Below are 19,374 nucleotides of genomic sequence, written 5' to 3'. Positions count from 1 at the left end.
ATTTTTTTCCTCCATCATACTTACCTAGGTGTATGCAGTATCAGACCAATGCTGCATCTGTCCCCTGCCGTCTCTGCACTGAGAACCGAGCCATTGAACTTTGCCGAGGCAGGCATCGGTCCAGGCACTTGGCGGATCCAGACTTTATTGTCGTGATGATGCGGTGCCTGGACTGATTCCAGTGACATCAGCAGAGAACGGACTTCAGTCCGCTCTCTGCTGAAAACGGGTCACAGGAGTGCAAAATAAAGCGGGAGCACGTACAAGGAAGCATGGGCATCCGCTACAAAGGGCAAGGAGGGGGCAATTGACCCCCCCTGGAAAATTGAGAAGGTGTTGAAGAGTGAAGACACCCCTCCGCGACTGAAGCAGTGACAGCGCCGCAGTGACAGGCAGGTTAGAACAGAGAGAGAGATGAGCTGCTGGCCATGGCGTTGCAAGGGGGCGGGGGTGGTCTGGTGCTGGGTGACACCACTTCACCTGACCAACCATCCCCTTCTCCCGTGGCCGCGGGCTGTCTGAGCGGTCCCGGGCTGTTTGTCACACAGGCACAGCAAGCAGAGTGAAGCCGCCTCCCCCTCCAGTGTTTATGTGTACACAGGGGGAGGCAACCTGCTGTGCCTGTGCCGCGCTGATCTGAGGTACTGAATGGGATGGGGGAAGGAGGGTTCGTCTGTGCTGAAGGGGGGTCTGTGTGGAAGGGGGGGTTTGTGCTGAATGGGGGTCCATCTGTGCTGAAGGGGGTGTCTGTGCTGAAGGGGGGTCTGTGCTGAAGGGAGGTCCTCCATCTGTTCTGAAGGGTAGGTCTGTGCTGAATGGAGGGGTCTGTGTGGAATGGAGGGGTCCATCTGTGCTGAATGGAGGGATCTGTGCTGAAGGGTGGGTCCATCTGTGCTGAATGGAGGGGTCTGTGCAGAATGGGGGGGTCTGTGCTGATGGGGGGTCCATCTGTGCTAAATGGAGGGGTCTGTGTGGAATGGGGGGGCTGTGCTGAAGAAGGTCCATCTGTGCTAAAGGAGGGGTCTGTGCTGAAGGGGGGGTTTATCTGTGCTCAAGGGGGGTCTGTACATTCTCTAGGCTATATTTATATGGGCATGGAGTGAAGCTGAATTATCTTAAGAGCTATTTCACACTACCAGCTGGCCACGTTATCGGTAAAGCTCCGCTAAAAAGCAGCGCTTTACCATTGTTTTGGCTGCGCTATTCGGCCGCTAGTGGGGTGCTTTTAACCCTGGCTAGTGTTTGAAGAAAGGGTTAAATGCGACTGTGTATTGCCGCTGCCGAAGCGGACGCCCATGCAAGGAAGCAAGACACAGGATACAGTAAACAGGGTAGGAGCAAGAACAGAATAATGGCTAGCAGTATCTGCCAGCAAACAAAACACTGAAGTGAGAGACACTTAGTAGAGGAGGACCTAAATACCCTCCCAGGAGCCAGCATCAGGTGGAAACTGATTACTGGGGTCTGCTGGCTGCTGGGAGACACCCTCTGGTGGACACTGAAACTTCAATCCTCTGCCCAGGAACCACAGAGCCACCAGCAGGTGATCCAGGTCCTGACATGAGCTCATTTCGGCATTGGCAGCAGGATAGTCAGAGTTACAGGTCTCTGATGTTTTGGGATGAAAACATCTTAGTCTGTCTGCCAATTCAGGCACCTAGTAAGGAAAAGGAACTAAGGAGGAGAGCCTGTGGATCTATGGGGCCAAAGAGAGTCTCCTCAGAGTTCTGTCCCCATGGCAGCACAAATGATGCATTGATCAGGACATCTTTCTGGTATGTAATGGTCATCTGCATACTGTAGGTAAGCTATGGATAGACCCAATGTTTGCTACCTTTGCTGCCTGATTTTGTGCATCTTGCTTGACCTGACTAACATTTTGATAAACTAAGTTGTTACACATCCCTTATAATCTCAGAGTAGTAGTAAGGTCAAAACGAGTTAATAAAATAATAAAAAAAAAACAGACTAAAATGACTGGGTAAAATCATGAGATCATCAGACACCCCAACACTACACTGGAACCACCTCCAAAGGTAAAGATAGGACTTTCACTCTACGATATATGTTTTTGGGACAATAACTAGGTTAGGATGTTAACTTTCCTCAACAGATGCCTGTTCTAAATGATGATTTTTATTTGTATATTCAAAGTCTCCATTGGAGATTGAAGGGCATGCACAAGCTAATCTACTCTTCCATCCAATATTCTTCTTCTGTTAAAAGAATACACATCCTGCAGCCTGGAGACCTGCACTTAGTCTGGAAACTGTTGTAGAAAAGGTTTGAAAGAACACTTTGGATAACCCAAGTCTGTCTGGGTCTATACTAGTCACTGCAAAAAGTTTGCAAAATGATTGCTGTGAATCTTAGGGATGGGTCTTAATAAATGATGGGGATTGTTTTCTGCTATGTGTCTATGCAAGTTACAGTATCTCACAAAAGTGAGTACACCCCTTACATTTTTGTAAATATTTTTTTATATCTGTGGCATCACTGAAGAAATTATACGTTGCTACAATGTAAAGTAGTGAGTGTACAGCTTGTATAACAGTGCAAATTTGCTGTTCCCTCAAAATAACTCAACACACCACTAATGTCTAAACCGCTGGCAACAAAAGTGAGTACACCCCTAAGTGAAAATGTCCAAATTGGGCCCAATTATCAATTTTTCCTCCCCGATGTCATGTGACTCGTTAATGTTACAAGGTCTTAGGTGTGAATGGGGAGCAGGTGTGTTAAATTTGGTGTTATCGCTCTCACTCTCTCCTAATGGTCACTGGAAGTTCAATATGGCCCCTCATGGCAAAGAACTCTCTGAGGATCTGAAATAAAGAATGGTTGCTCTACATAAAGATGACCTAGGCTATAAGAAGATTGCCAAGACTCTGAAACTGAGCTACAGCACGGTGGCCAAGACCATACAGCGGTATAACAGGACAGGTTCCACTCAGAACAGTCCTCGCCATGGTTGACCAAAGAAGTTGAGTGCACATGCTCAGCGTCATATCCAGAGGTTGTCATTGGGAAATAGAGGTATGAGTGCTGCAGACGTTGATGGCATGGAGGGTCAGCCTGTCATTGCTCAGACCATACGCTGCACACTGCATCAAATTGATCTGCATGGCTGTTGTTCTAGAAGGAAGCCTCTTCTAAAGATGGTGCACAAAAAAGCCTGCATGTCCTGTGGTCTGAGGAGACCAAGATAAACGTATTTGGTTCAGATGGTGTCAAACATGTGTGATGGCAACCAGGTGAGGAGTACAAAGACAAGTGTGTCTTGGCTACAGTCAGGCATGGTGGTGGGAGTGTCATGGACTGGGGCTGCATGAGTTCTGATGGCATTGGGGAGCTACAGTTCAGTGAGGAAACCATGAATGCCAACATGTACTGTGACATACTGAAGCAGAGCATGATCCCTCCCCCTTCCTTTTTTAAGGAGTACTTTAATCCTAAACGTTGTCTTCTGAATAAACTACCCATTTGGAGAGTTCCTCAAACATCCTCTGGGACATTGGTAAGTGGATTTAGAGTTTCCTACGTGCACCATGGTCACCCGAACTACGAATTTCCCATTTAAATTTGTTACGCACAATGTCCAGGGATTTAATTCAGCTATCAAACGCAGAATAGCCTTTCAACATTATAAATCCCTACACGCTGATATACTTTTTCTTTAAGAGACACGTTTCCCTCCTAATTATAATCCCAAGTTTTTACACCATTATTACTCTCACTTTTACCTTGCACATATGGCCCAAACAAAACTAGAGGAGTAGCAATATGTTTCTCTAAAAACGTATCTTTCTCACTTGAGAAAAAATAATCGATCCAGAAGGTAGATTTCTAGCATTGATTGGACAGCTGGAGGGCTCACTAGTAACTATGATTACTTAACATGCACCCAACACTGGCCAACTACCTTTCTTTCGTAAACTACTTTCTACTGTATATCCTGATTTAAAGGGAATCATTCTCTTTGGTGGAGACTCTAATGTAGACTTGGACTCCATCTTTGACAAAACCAGAAAACCTACATCCTCTCAGCGCCATTTCCCCCAAATAGGATCTAAATTAGCCAAATTGTTACATTATCATAACTTAATTGACATTTGGAGAGAATTGAACCCATCCAGGAAAGACTATACATTTTTTTCACATGTCTATGAAACATACTCAAGAATAGATCTTTTCTTCACAAATTTCAGAAATATATCTTTATTTAAATCCAGTAAGATAGGAGAAGTAACTTGGTCAGATCACTCCTTACTCTGGACCACATGTACCTCCCTACAATACTCCAGAGGTCCCGCTCCCTGGAGATTAAATGATTCTCTATTGAACGATCCTTCTGTCTGTTCTGAGATTGAGCAACACATCAATGAATATTTCTCCATAAATATTTCAGAAGACACTTCCCCTGTAATAAACTGGGAAGCTCACAAAACGACAATTAGGGGTTATCTTTTACAAATAGCATCCCGAATTAAAAAACAATCAAACTCATTAATTATTGAGAAAGAACAAGAATTAAATACTCTACTTACTCAACACAAACGACACCCCAACCTAGACCTTAGAACCAAAATAGATTCCACCGGTTAGAATTGAACCTCTATTTAACCACTAAAGCAGAAAAAAGCCTTAGATGGACCCAATCCTCCTTTTACTCATTAAAGGATAAACCCGGAACATTATTAGCTTGCAAACTTACACCTCGAATTCACGGAAATGTACTCCCTAAAATTCGACAATCAAATGGAAACTTAACACAGAATCCTCAAATTATTTTGAAAATATTCCAAACTTACTATTCCACATTATATTCTGCACAAAAGGAACCTCCACCCACAGCCATGGACAATTTTTTTTACAGATGTTACTCTCCCATCTTTTTCTGATTCTCATTGTGAGATCTTAGAGGAAGACATTACTATAACTGAAATACTGACTGCTATAAAACAAACCAATATTTCCAAGACTCAGGGGCCTGATGGCTTTTCGGCTTCTTATTATAAGAAATTTGCTCATCTTATAGTACCCCATCTCCAGAAATATTTTAATGCACTTCACAACGGAATGTCACTTACCGAAAACTCCAATAGAGCACACATAAGCATGATACCTAAACCTAATAAAGACCATAGTGACGTGGCAAATTATCGCCCAATATCACTCATCAATAATGACTTGAAGTTACTTACTAAAATATATACAAACCGATTTTATACCTTTTTGGCACAATATATTAACATAGACCAAGTGGGATTTGTTAAAGGAAGACAAGCCACTGACCAAATTCGATGTGCCGTCGACTTGATCTCTATCATTCTAATTGGGATAATATGGATAGTAGACAAGGAATGCTTTTATCTTTAGACCTTCATAAGGCATTTGATTCCGTTTTCTGGCCTTTCCTCCTCCACATATTAAAAAGATGGAACTGCGGTCCCAAATTTTTTGGTCTTATTAGTACTTTATATTTAAATCCCTCAGCATACATTCTTTTATATGGACACAAGTCTGATCTTTTACAGATAAGGAGGGGTACTCGTCAAGGATGCCCTCTTTCGCCTATACTCTTTATCCTAGCTATAGAATCGTTAGCAGAGGCCATCCGTACTAATCCCAACATTCAAGGTATCTCTAGTGGAAATAAGACTCATAGATGTGCTCTCTTTGCCGATGTTTTATTGTTATTTATAACTAATCCTATTACGACCCTTCCAAATTTATTTGCAACTCTATCGAAATTTGAAACGATCTCTGGACTACACATCAATCAATCTAAATCTGAAGCAATGAACATAAATCTTCCTACATCAGTACAAAATACCATACAACAATCCTTTCAATTCAAGTGGTGTACGCAAGCGATCCCTTATCTTCGAATTAAACTCACACGGGACATTTCCACATTATTGCAAACTAATTATACTCCCCTTTATAATTCCATAACACAGGATCTAAAGAACTGGCAAACACATATTCTTTCCTGGATGGGTAGAATATCAGCTGTTAAAATGATAATACTCCCCCATTTTCTGTACTACTTCCGCACATTGCCGATTCCAATACATTCCACTTTCATTAAAAACCTTCAATCACTAGTTTACAAATTCATTTGGGGTAGTGGTGGATGCAGGGTGGCACACTCCACTCTTCACATTTCCAAATGGAAGGGTGGACTGGGAGTTCCCCATTTTTTAAAATATTATAGAGCTGCTCAAATAGCACAATTATACCAATTTTTTTCTACAAAATACCACCCCGATTGGGTACTGCTGGAAACACAAGCCAGTCCTTCACTACCATTAGACCTCTTAATGTGGCTTCCGGCGAAGGAACGACGATCCATTCTAAGTCCAACTTTGTCCCATTCCCTTCACTTATGGGACATGGTGTGTAAATTATACCCACTAAAATCTCCACACTCCCCTGTGGCCCCTATACTTAATAATCCTCACTTTCCTCCGGGACAAACTCCTCAACAATTTTCATGGTAGGTTAACAAAGGCCTTTACAGAATAGCACACTTTATCGACCATAAAAGAATCAGACCACTATCTTATTTCCAGAAGGCATTAGGAATGCCGCAGACAGAATTATTTAATCTAAATCAAATTACTCACTTCATAAAATCCTTAGATAAGGATACAATAGACATTACAGCTAAAACCTTATTTGAAAGTAACTGTTTGTCCAAAAACGAACCACAAAGGGGAATATCAGAGATATACGCCATCTTCAATGAAAAACAAACCAAACATTCTTACCAAATAGCTTGGGAGTTAGACCTAGGCAAGACTATCGAGGAAAAGAACTGGGAAAAATGGTCGAACATGGTGCACAAGGGAGTACTTAATACTTCACTTATAGAAACAAATTTTAAGGTATTATCCAGATGGTATTTGGTTCTGTCAAAATTGGCAAAAGTATACCCGGACACTTCACCTCTTTGTTTCAGAGGATGTGGACAAGAGGGGACCATGTACCATATTTGGTGGTCCTGTCCAAAAGTCCAACGTTTTTGGACCAAAATTTTGACCTTAGTCTGCTCTGTGACTGGACTGAATATACCTAAGGATCCTAAAACGGTACTATTCACAGACCTGTCTGACAGGATTTCAAAAAGTCTTAGAACTCCTATCTTTTTTATTTTTTCTGCAGCTAAAATTACAATAGCACGTTCATGGAAAACTCCTGTGATTGATCTTGTTATGGTAAAAAATAAAATTTATTGGATCATGGTCAATGAAAAATTGACCAGCATCCTTAAAGATAAACAAACAATATTCGATAAAATATGGTCCCCTTGGATAAAATATCTCCATGTACCATGATCTCTAAATGCAATTAATGATAACACTTGAATCGCAATACTTGACTCCTACTTACCTCTCTTCTATACATCCCCTCCCTTCTCCTTCCCTACTTGCTTCATTGTTTGTTTTTATTGCAATCTACTCAGTCTTCAGAACATTTTGTTATTGTGATAGTATTTATTTTCCAAAATATTATCTCAAATAAAAATCGATTGAAAGTGTTGGGAACTGTTGCCCTCTCCTCCACAGCGCAGTTTACTCCCAGTGGGGTGCTTGGGGAGGAGGGCAATGTCCTGGCCATTTGTTATGAACTTGGTCCATTAACGATGTTTGGGCTGATCTGTGACTGTATACTTACTGTTGTTACGGGCAGTTTTGAATGTACGTCAGGTCATGTTTCAGGTTACTATATGTCTACTTATTTCTATGAATGTATAAAACTTCAATAAAAACTATTGAAAAGACAAAGTCCTTCAGTCTCTCCAGAATCCCTCCCACTGGCCAGTGTAGTATTAAGTGCTGATGCCCAGAGTGTTGCATTAGAGCGCTAAGGGGGGGAAATTCCCAAACTATGTCCCTCATAAGGGTGGTAGCGCCCCTTTAAGAGAAGATTTGGGGTTTGTGGCCAGTATGCATTCTGTTGTGAAGCATGCTCCTGCTCTATAGCTTCTAGAACCCTGGATGTTCAAGAGGTGCTTCCCATGGAACCTGTGGCATTGGTTTCAACGTGTTTCGCAATCAGCTTCATCAGGAAGATTCACTACCCTAAGAAGTTAAACTTCAATAAAACAGCTCAGATCACAAACAACTACCTGTTATTGTCCACAGTAAAGTACAGTACAGGGTACCTCTGGTTACATGTGGGAACAGCTGAAGAGATCCAAGGCCTGAGGACAAAGGACAGTCCCATTGGAACTGAATTACTCTGGTAGCAATTGGAGGGTTCCCAACAGTAGCTGGGAACTTCCTTTGAAGTTTAACATTAACATGAATATGACCAATAGAATAGCATGACTGGATAAGGAAAATTAGGTTTCTAGGTCTTCACACACTTCATGTCTGAGATCCTGCTCTATATAATCTCCTGAAATAGACAAAACTCTTTCCAATATCTATAAGGTAGTGATGCCAATGCTGAACCCCTTAGACTAGGGGCAACAAGGACGTAAAAAAAAAAAACATGCATAAGAAAAAAATTCTGTAAAACAAAATTAGCATTTAGTCACATTATTGCATTAATAATTATTAAAGTAACACTAAAGGTTCCTTTTTTATAAAACAAAATGTCATACTTACCTCCACTGTGCAGCTAGTTTTGCACAGAATGGCTCAGAACATCCTCTTTTGGGGGTCCCCTGTGGCTCTCGCGGCTCCTCCCCGCATTAGATAACCCCCTGCGTTATGACTCGGCCCCGCCCCTGGCTCCCGTGTCATTTGATTGACAGCAGCGGGAGCCAATGGCTGCGCTGCTATCAAGCTATCCAATCAAAGCCAGGACTCCGTGCAGAGGAGGATGGCAGGAACACGCTGAGCAGGTGAACTGGCTCAGGTAAGTAAAACGGGAGGGACTGGGGGGCTGGTGATTGCCAGTTTTTTTTTTACCTTAATGCATAGGATGCATTAAGGTAAAAAAAAAAACACGAACCTTTACAACCCCTTTAAGGTTAAAAGCATTTGTAGAGTCTATATTATCCTTAAATTGCATACACTGACACTATGGGGTTATTTACGAAAGGTAAATCCACTTTGCACTACAACAAGTGCTCTTGAAATTGCACTGAAGTGCAGTCGCTGTAAATCTGAGGGGTAGATCTGAAATGAAGGGAAGCTCTGCTGATTTTATTATCCAATCATGTGCAACTTAAAATGCTGTTTTTTATTTTCCTTGCATGTCCCCCTCGGATCTATAGCGACTGCACTTCCAAGTGCACTTTCAGTGCAATATCAAGTGCACTTTGCAATTGTAGTGCAAAGTGGATTTGCCTTTAGTAAATAACCCCCATGGTCTGTTAATAAAATCTGAGGGGTTAAAGGACGGTAGGGAGGGGAGAAGGGAGGAGTCAATCCTATGACTAGTTCACTTGTATGTGTAAATTTAAGCTTGGGCTATTGAGCTTTGTAAACAAGAGGAAGTTTTTTTCAGCAAAACAAATAAGGGGTTTATGGATAATAATATGGGACCTCCACTAGTTGTTTGCATATGACAGTTCTGACAGTGGACGGCTGCTTATCTAGATGCAGACAACTTGCCCAGTTTTCTTTGGTTTACTAGGTGAGGAATGGCAGCTGAGGAACTTATCTTCTTTTGGCATGTCCAGAAAACTTGGACCTGGGCCTCCATCAGAGCATGGAGAATAAATTGGCACTCCGCTACACAATAAAAAAACAATACCATGAAATTTGATAAAGCAGATCTGTAGCCATTCCAAAAAGTTTTTTTATTTTTTAATATTTTTATTATGCTAAATTTTGTTCCGAATCTAATTTATTGTCTATGAATTCCTAAGCTTTGTATTAGAAATCTCTTTCAGTTTCCCCTACAGAAAGGTCATAGGGTAGTAGATAAATGTCCATGACCAAAGTGCACAGAAACCCCCATGAGATAAGAACGGGGCAGCTCCCAACTTGCCCTCATCTTTCATCCACACCTACATTATACATTTAGCGCCTGTGTACTTTCACTACTGGTGCTATTATGAATTTAATAGGGATGAGAGAGTTAGTTAGCTCTCATCCAGTTGATTTGTCTAAATTCCGTCTCTGTTTTAGCTGGGCTGTACTGCGGGCTCATTCTGTTGTTGCTGGGGTGCTATACCACCCCGGAGCGACAGCCTCTTGCCAGCAGCCAATCAGGAGGGGTTTCCCTCGCGGGGCATGCTGGGGGAGGGTACTTTTGGAGCAGACGCCATTAGGCAGGGGTCTTGTTCCGGGTGTGGCACCCACCTTCAGGGTGACCACACATCACGGCTCCCCGGCGATATGGCCTACCAGGCCGGGGTGCGCGTGCCATGCGGTGTTCCTGGTTCCGGGACCATGTTGACCCGGAACATCTAAAGCTGTGGCGGGGCTCCAGTAGTCGACTGGGCCCCAACTCTGAGGAGATCCCAAGCAAGTATAGCTGTTCGGTGGGGAGTCCGTCTGAGGAGCGCCAATGAGAGTCTGGCGGTCCAACAGGGCCTAGACAATCCACCGGGGATCGAGGTAACCGGACACTGAGGGGGTGGATGTTAGCCACCTGTCAGTCATAACCTTATTGAAACTACCTGAGCGAGATCCAGGCAAGAAGAAGTCTACTGAGGAGAATAGTCTCCATAACCTAAGTTCTGAGGACAGGTCTGTGGCAGAGACCTGTTTCTCTCAAAGTTCCGAGTGATATCCTGGCCAGATACGCTATACCCACTCCGGCTGGAGTGGCGACGAAAGTAAAGTGTCGTTGGAAGCAGGATTGCTTCTGTGTTGTTGGGCCTGAATCTACATTTCTTCTCCTTATACATCTCTGCTATCTACCTCAAGTTTGTCGTTTACCGTGTTGGGTAAAATAAAGCATAAGAAAAGACACCTGCTGTTTGGACATTCCATCATTGCTGCTCTCATCATCATCATCTACCCCTAGACCAGGGGTCTCAAACTCAAATTACCTGAGGGCCACAAGACAAGTTTTCATATGCCATGGGGGGCCGCATGCAAACTTTCAAACTTCAAAAACAACAGTACTGGTGTCAGCGAACACATTATTAACCCCCAGCACTGGTGTCAGCGAGCGCATTATTACCACCTGCACTGGTGTAAGTCAGGGTTTGACAAATTTGCTTGTAATCTAGGAGCCAGCTAAAAAAGTTAGGAGCCAGAAAACGCACCCCGTCCCGCAGAAGCGAACGCATACGTGAGCAGCGCCCGCATATGTAAATGGTGTTCAAACCACACATGTGAGGTATCGCCGCGATTGGTAGAGCGAGAGCAATAATTCTAGCACTAGACCTCCTCTGTAACTTAAAACATGCAACCTGTAGATTTTTTTAAACGTCGCTATGAAGATTTTAAAGGGTAAAAAAGTTTGTCGGCATTCCACAAGCGGGCGCAATTTTGAAGCGTGACATGTTGGGTATGAATTTACTCGGCGTAACATTATCTTTCATAATATTTAGAAAATGGGGATAACTTTACTGTTGTCTTATTTTTTAATTAAAAAAAGTGTAATTTTTTCCAAAAAAAGTACACTTGTAAGACCGCTGCGCAAATACGGCGTAACAGAAAGTATTGCAACGATCGCCATTTTATTCTCTAAGGTGTTAGGATAAAAAATATATATAATGTTTGGGGGTTCTAATTAGAGGGAAGAAGATGGCAGTGAAAATAGTGTAAAATGACATTAGAATTGCTGTTTAACTTGTAATGCTTAACTTGTAATACCAACGGCCACCACCAGATGGCGCCAGCTCACATCTGGTGGTAATAACTTGTAATACCAACGGCTCACCACCGAATAGCGCCAGCTCACAAAAAAAAAAAAAAATTTTTTTTTTTGCTCCCCCCACTTCTGCCCTGCCTGGGGGCCATTTATAACTGGTCCGCGGGCCGCAAATGGCCCGCGGGCCGGTACTTTGAGACCACTGCCCTAGACGCTCACAGAGGTAACACGTAATCCCAATTCTATCCAGCGGCTCCTTCGGGGGTGAGCACTACATACAGTATGTACACACCATGCAATGGGTGACAATTAGTGTATGGAGATTGCTTTTCTTAATCCTTTCCCAAAGTGAGCTTCTGTATGATGCCTCTCTAGTAGTCAGCTTAGCTGGAGATTTTTTTTCTTCAAATAATTGAAAAAGATAAAGAATAAAAAAATAGGATGATATTATTAGAAGAAAAAAAAACACTAGTCATGCATATTTACATTCCTTGATGTCTGCAGTTTAGCTATAAACAAATAATAAAATATTTGCTTTGCAATATTACTATTAAATTTTTAAATGTTATAAAAAAATATGTATTTTTATTATTATTATTTAAAATGTTATATTTTTTGTAATATTATTGTAATATTTTATTTGAAACACTTAAGAAGCACTTAAGAAGCAGAAACCAAAAGCCCAGAAGCCATCCAACTGGGAGCAGCTAAATGTAAATAGAACAAGCTGAGGGACCAAAATATGTTTGTTAAATCCTATATAAAAGAGCATCTTCGGTACCCCTGTCTTCTCTGCCCCTAAAAAATTGTCCCTGTCTTTTTCCCACCACTGTAATTACATTTTTTGTTACATGCTTAAAGATGTGGAATTTCAAAAGAATCAAAATAATTAAAATCAAATATTCGATTTTTTTATTATCAATTCTTCCTTTGCATTTTTAAAGGCAGGTAAAGCACAAAAAAAATCAAATTAAATTAAAAAAATAAAGATTATATATTAATACAATATTATTTTTTCATCTGACATTGTTAAAGGAAACTTTTTTTTTCACCAAAAGATTTACCACAGTTATAAAGCGCATTTGCTTTGTGCCTTTCAATGGTCAAATCAAGATACATTTGATAACATTTGACCAACATCTGGATTCTCATTCTTCAAGAGCAAAGTCATGTCTTATGAAGATTAACATCAAACGATTATGTTAAGTTATCATTTTATTAGGTTTCTAGGTCTTCATGCCTCCTGCGCCCATTATGAGGCTCTTTCTACTTAATTTTGTATGTTTTTTATGCAATTGAGAATGTAACAGTTGCAGCTGGAATACAAAAAAAGCTGTGTGGGAACACTTGAATCCCTCCAAAAAAAAATAAAAAAATTGTGTCTTGGCACCCCAGGTACCTACAACAATATAATATTTCAGATGAAAGTTTCATTCCATCAATGGACAGTGTATGAAATATCTCAGATTTGACCTTTCTAGGCAAATTTTAAGGGAAAGCAGTACACTAACTGCACAAACAGGGGCAATAAAATAGTTTAGTGCTGCCATGGGTGCGAGGATGTAAAAATGTTGACTGACTTATGTAAAACAAACAATTAAGGTGTATTATTAGGCAATTGTTTTTTTTGTTTTATTTTGGATGACCTGGGAAAGAGTTATGCCGCGTACACACGATCGGTCAATCCGATGAAAACGGTCTGACCGTTTTCAACAGACCAAACCGATCGCGTATGGGCCCCATCGGTTATTTATCCATCGGTTAAAAAATTTGAAACTTGTTTTAAAATTAACCGATGGATACCTAACCGATAGAAAAAAAACGATCGTTTTTAGGCACGTCCATCGGTTAAAAATCCACGCATGCAAAGAATCAAGTCGACGCATGCTTGGAAGCATTGAACTTCGTTTTTTTCAGCACGTCGTTGTGTTTTACGTCACCGCGTTCTGACACGATGTTTTTTTTAACTGGTGGTGTGTAGGCACGACTGACCATCAGTCAGCTTCATCGGTTAACAGATGGAAAAATCCATCAGACCATTTTCATCGGATTGACCGATCGTGTGTACAGGGCATTAGACCTTTTGTCAAAATTGTATTGCCGGATGTGTCCTTACCATTCTGCTTGACCATTGTAGTTGAGACAAAAGTAAAGTGAAATCCAAAATGTTAAAGTTGTCCCTCGATCTGACGGTAGGGGGATAGAGCAAGGAAAGGTTATAACGTCTGGCAATTTTATTTTTCTGCCATCTGTGTCCCATTGCTGAGATTTTCCTGTTAGCCAAACAGGAAGTGAGAGGAAATCCCTGGAAATTAAGGGAATTCCTTGGGGACCACCAGAACTAGTGTTCTCATTGGAAGATTTACCCTCTATTACTTTTCTGGGGCCAACTCACTGTGGATAGGAGCAAGGAAAGGTTATAACTCCTGGTAAAAAAAAAAAAAATATTTGCCATCTGTGTCCCATTGCAGAGATTTTCCTGTTAGCCAAACAGGAAGTGAGAGGAAATCCCTGGCAATTAAGGGAATTCATTGGGGACCACCAGGTCACCAGAACTAGTGTTCTCATTGGAAGATTTGCCCTCTATTACTTTTTTGGGGCCAACCCAAAATTTGGGGTTTTCTTTCACTTTCAATGATAAAAGTGAGGGTTGCTGAGGCTGACCCAACACCCACCCCAGAGAATTGTAATGGACTATCTCGGTACTGATACAAAACAATATTTTTTCAGTAAAAAATATGTTTAATACATATAAAAAGTAATAACATACAGAAACATACAAATTTTAATAAAATAACCACTAACGAAGTGGACTATAGACAGGTCTTTCCTCAACTAGTTTTGCAGAGTGCGCTTCTTCAGGAGGCGTTGTCTAAGAAACAAATAGTACAGTAAGATACGGGATAAATGCAGTATAATACAATCAATGCAGAACATAATAACACAGCACATAATATAATATAATAAAGAGATCCGCTCACCCAAATGGTCGAGACAACATATAACCTCAATGATATGGAAGAAATCAATCAAACATCTTCAGAAGGGTTCATCCTCCTCGGACTATCTAATGTCCCGTACCTCCAGGTCATCTGTTTCCTTGTGTTCCTTCTGATGTACATAATCACATTGTCAGGAAATCTCCTACTAATCATAGTGGTGAGCATCAACCGAAAGCTACAGAACCCCATGTACTTCTTCTTGAGTAATCTCTCCATTGTCGATATTTTTTTTTCAACTTCCATCGTTCCCAAAATTCTTGTAAACACGCTGGCCATAGACAAAAGTATTTCCTTTTTGGGATGTGCATTGCAGATGTATTTCAGTATGGTCTTTGGAACAACAGAGTGTTTTATACTAGCCGTCATGGCTTATGACAGGTTTGCCGCCATCTGTAGACCATTGCACTACAACACCATCATGAACAAGACACTGTGCACCAGTTTAGCAACAGGATCATGGGGTGTTAGCGTCCTAAACTCGGCCCTCCATGTTGCCCTTACCTTTCAAATATCCTACTGCAAGTCCCGCCACATCAACCACTTCTTCTGTGAGATGCAGCCTTTACTTCAATTATCCTGTCGAGACACTTTACTTAATGAGATAGTCATGTACATCAGCACAGGAATCCTTGGCATGCCTTCATTTTTTTTTACTCTAATCTCTTATGTTCAAATAATTTCCACCATCCTGAGGATCCGCTCCTCACAAGGAAGACATAAAGCTTTCTCCACATGTACCTCCCACCTCACTGTGGTGGTTCTTTATTATGGGACCCTCCTTTTTATGTATCTAAGACCCCGCTCTACATACTCTCCTGAAATAGACAAAACTCTGTCCATTCTCTATACTGTAGTGACTCCAATGCTTAACCCCTTGGTCTACAGTGTGAGGAACAAGGATGTCAAAAACACAGTTAAAAGAAAACACACATAAGAAATAAAGAAATAGGGGCGTGGCTTGGCGCGCGATGAAGACGGCAGCACACTGAGGGAGCTCCGCTGACATAGGCAGCCGTACACAGCTCTCCACCCGACCACCGACACCCAGATGCCCGGGAAGAAACTCCACAACACCCCTCACTCTCGCACACGCCGCGGATCGACACCCCACTCGGCGAGAGACATCACAGAGCTTTTTAAAAGCAAAACTCCGGCCCAGGCCAGCAGCCTGAAATCCAAGATGGCGCCATCGCTCCACGAGGAGGACTTTAGTGAAGACTCACAGTCGGCCACAGAGGACTCAGGAAGGGGTAAGAAGAGATCGGATCTCCCCCTGACTTTTGCTGACATGTCAGTGTTCGCGGCAGACATAAAATCCACCTTCTCTGCAGCGATCACTGACCTAAAGTCAAACCTACTGGTGCTTAATGACAAAATGGCCACTGCTGAAACTGCTGGGAAGCAGAGGGACAAAGCAATACACAAACTTGAAAAGACCTCACTTGCCCAGGCCCTGCACTTAATAGAGATGAATAGACACATAGAAGATTTGGATAACAGGGGACGCAGATGTAACGTGCGTGTACGGGGGATCCCTGAATCAGTGGGCCATGACCAGATAATACCGGCATTACAGAGGGTCTTTAACAGTTTACTAGAAAGACAGGAAGACACAGCCATAGATTTTGTACGGGCGCACAGGGCCCTTAGGCCGCGAGGACCAGACAATGCTCCACCAAGGGACATAATTTGTTGCTTTCAAAGCTTTACTCTGAAGGATGAAATTATGCGGAAGGCTAGAAGAAATGACCATATAGCCTTCAATGGAGAGAATATAATGCTGTTCCAGGACCTTTCCCAAATAACTTTGAAAAACAGGCGTGCGTTGCGCCCCCTGCTGGAGAAGCTGCGGAACAAGGACATTCGCTACTCATGGCGTTTCCCATTTGCACTAGCAGTCACCCTGAATGGCCAACAACAAGTCCTCCGTACACCAGCTGACCTACCAGATTTCTGCTCTGCACTTGACCTGGAACAGACGGACCTCCCTGACTGGTACGCCGAATTTCTGCACCCTGTCTTAACCCCGGTCCATCTCAGGTCACCGCAATCCACGCCTGAGAAGCGGCAAGCCAAACGACAGAAGCAGAATCGGGCTGGCAGCTCCAAGATAGAGACCCCGAGACGCCCAGCTGCTCTTGATCTGGACTATGAAGATGACTGAACCTGTCAGGGTCTTCCCTGATTCTGTCCTACCTCCTGCCTTTTCCTGGTTTTCTTCGTTTTTGTTTGTTATTTTTCTTTTTTTACCATGCAACGCATGCTGAACGTTACTGTGAACAGAAAAGGCTCTGACTACACAGCCTTTGGGGACTCGGACTGCTGAAACCCCCCCCTCCGTCATCCTCGGAGGACGAAAGAGCCCTACTTACCAAACAACCTGCTCTCCTGATCCGAAGTAGCAACGTACCCCCTGCTTCCAGTTCACATTTTTGCCCCCCTAGAAGACTCACTTTTCCTTGCCTGCCGCGCACCAGAGGCGGAGCGTTGATGTCGCGGAACGACAATGAACTGCTCGCAAAGCTACCTCGGATCCTTACACTTATACCCTTTACTCAGAAGCCGAGGGAGGTCGGGCTGAAGTCTCTTGCCCACAAACTGCCCCGCGATAACCGCGGTGTCCCCCTCCGACAGCTTCTTCCCTGCACCCAGTTTACAGATGTATCCCCCCTCAATGGTACTATCTTATACAGTTTTTTTTGTCTTTTTTTTTTTGCAGTTTTTCTTTTCTTTTTTTCTGGTCATTTTTCGTTTTTTTTTTTTTTCAAAGTTCCTCTTTTTGATGAACGCAACCACATGACTTTCCTTATATTGCTTAAGATACGTTTCTGACCATAATGTGTTTTTTCAATACCCAGGTCGGGTGTGAACTAAGCTCAGTCTGAGGGTCCAGATAGTTTGCTGCTGACTAGGATGTATAAATCTCCTTGCTGTTTTGTGTAGACCCCAGACCCACAACTTTTTTCTTTTGTTTTTATATGTGCGGCTGCCAATGATGCAGCCATTTACCTGTTTTGAATTTTTTCCTACTAACTGCAATCCCTGTTGGATTGTATCTCAGGTAGGGTGCTGCCGTGTAATCTAGTGTCTCCCTATAACCCCACAGAGTGTCCCGGTGCTCCTAATTTAAGGACACAGGTGACACTATACATATAGGAGTTACACACCCCTGGGTGGGCTGACCCGCTCAGGGGAAGTACCCACATTTTATTTTGCTCTCCGCCGCATAGGTACGGCTCCCTACTTCTCTCTCTTTCTCACTAATTTATTCTCTGTATTTCTTCCCCCCTCCCCCTCTGACCCCACCTTTCTCCCCTCGCTCTTCCTCTCTCTAACCCTGACTGGTGGCCTCAGGGAGGGAGGGATTGATTTGAACATTGCCTGACACTGTCCATCATACTTGCATTAATCTGATTTTGTCTGTGCTTGCCAACACAGCTGACCTTTTGAACCATCTCCTCCTGTACCGCTCCAATGGCTTTCTCTTCGCTGGGAAGGGCACCGACCGTGATCTCACACAATATTAGGGGTCTGAATATCCCAGAACGCCGCTCCACCCTTCTGCGTGAGCTGAAGAAAGATAAGCCCCAGTTCGTGTTCATCCAGGAGACGCACTTCAAGACACATCACGCACCCAAACTGACTGATTCATACTTTACAAGGGCATTCCATGCCACCAATAGTGACTCCAAGTCGAAAGGAGTGTCTATATTGGTGAGTAGGGACACACCTTTTCACCTGACAGAACAGAAATGTGACCCCGGGGGTAGGTTTTTATTTTTAAAGGGGACATATGGGTCCAATCCAATGACGTTAGCCAACGTATATTTCCCCAATAGAGACCATGCCTCATTTTGTAACCAGATAACCACGGAACTCCAGGGGTTCTCCACGGGTTGCCTCATATTGGGCGGTGATTTCAACCTCCCGCTCAATCCTCTGACTGATACCTCAAATGGTAAATCCTGCATTACTTACAGAATACTTAAAAGAATTAAATCCGCCCTTCAGAGGCTGCAACTGGTCGACACCTGGTGTTTTCTCAACCCTGAAGGCCGCGACTTCACCCATTATTCGATCCCCCATGCCAGATATGCCAGGCTGGACTATCTTTTCATTTCACAGAGGAATTTATCCTCAGTAGAAGCAGCACACATAGGGATTCAATCGATTTCAGATCATGCCCCGGTCTCCCTGGGCCTGAACCTGTTGTCCATGCCCCCTAAGCAACCCACATGGAGACTTAATGCTTCCCTCCTGACAGACCCAGGTCTTCTGGCCTCTCTCACTAGCTCTTTGAAGGAATTCTTCTTGCACAACTCCATCCCAGGAGCAGATCCTCTTATGGTATGGGAAGCCCACAAGTGCACATTGAGGGAGGAGTTGATTAGAATGGGCTCTAAACGTAAGAAAGACAGAGAAAGGGAGATCTCCAGGCTGTCGGCATTGATCCGCTCCTTGGAATCCCAACACAAACACTCGTTCACGGTAAAATCGGCGGGAGATTTATTAGAAGCCAGGAAGGATTTGCAGCATTTGTTCGACTCAAAGTCGAGGCGAATGCTGTTCTTCAAAAAAAAAATATACTATGAGTCGGGTAATAAATCAGGTAAACTTTTGGCCAGGGCTCTGAGAGAAC

General features: G+C 42.9%; 1 protein-coding gene across 1 annotated transcript; it reads left to right on the top strand.

The window, feature by feature from the left end:
• The first annotated feature begins 14,560 nt into the window (after positions 1–14,560).
• On the top strand, positions 14,561–15,712 carry LOC120920641 (olfactory receptor 1019-like). The gene has a single exon (XM_040332835.1). It carries the CDS (start codon positions 14,719–14,721, stop codon positions 15,667–15,669), a length of 951 nt encoding a protein of 316 aa, XP_040188769.1. The 5' UTR covers positions 14,561–14,718; the 3' UTR covers positions 15,670–15,712.
• Positions 15,713–19,374: the final 3,662 nt, after the last annotated feature.

The sequence above is a fragment of the Rana temporaria genome, chromosome 13 (genome assembly GCF_905171775.1).
Source record: "Rana temporaria chromosome 13, aRanTem1.1, whole genome shotgun sequence".
NCBI classification, from domain to species: domain Eukaryota; kingdom Metazoa; phylum Chordata; class Amphibia; order Anura; family Ranidae; genus Rana; species Rana temporaria.
The sequence above is the reverse complement of the archived record's forward strand: the minus strand, read 5'-3'. Positions and strand labels throughout refer to the sequence as shown.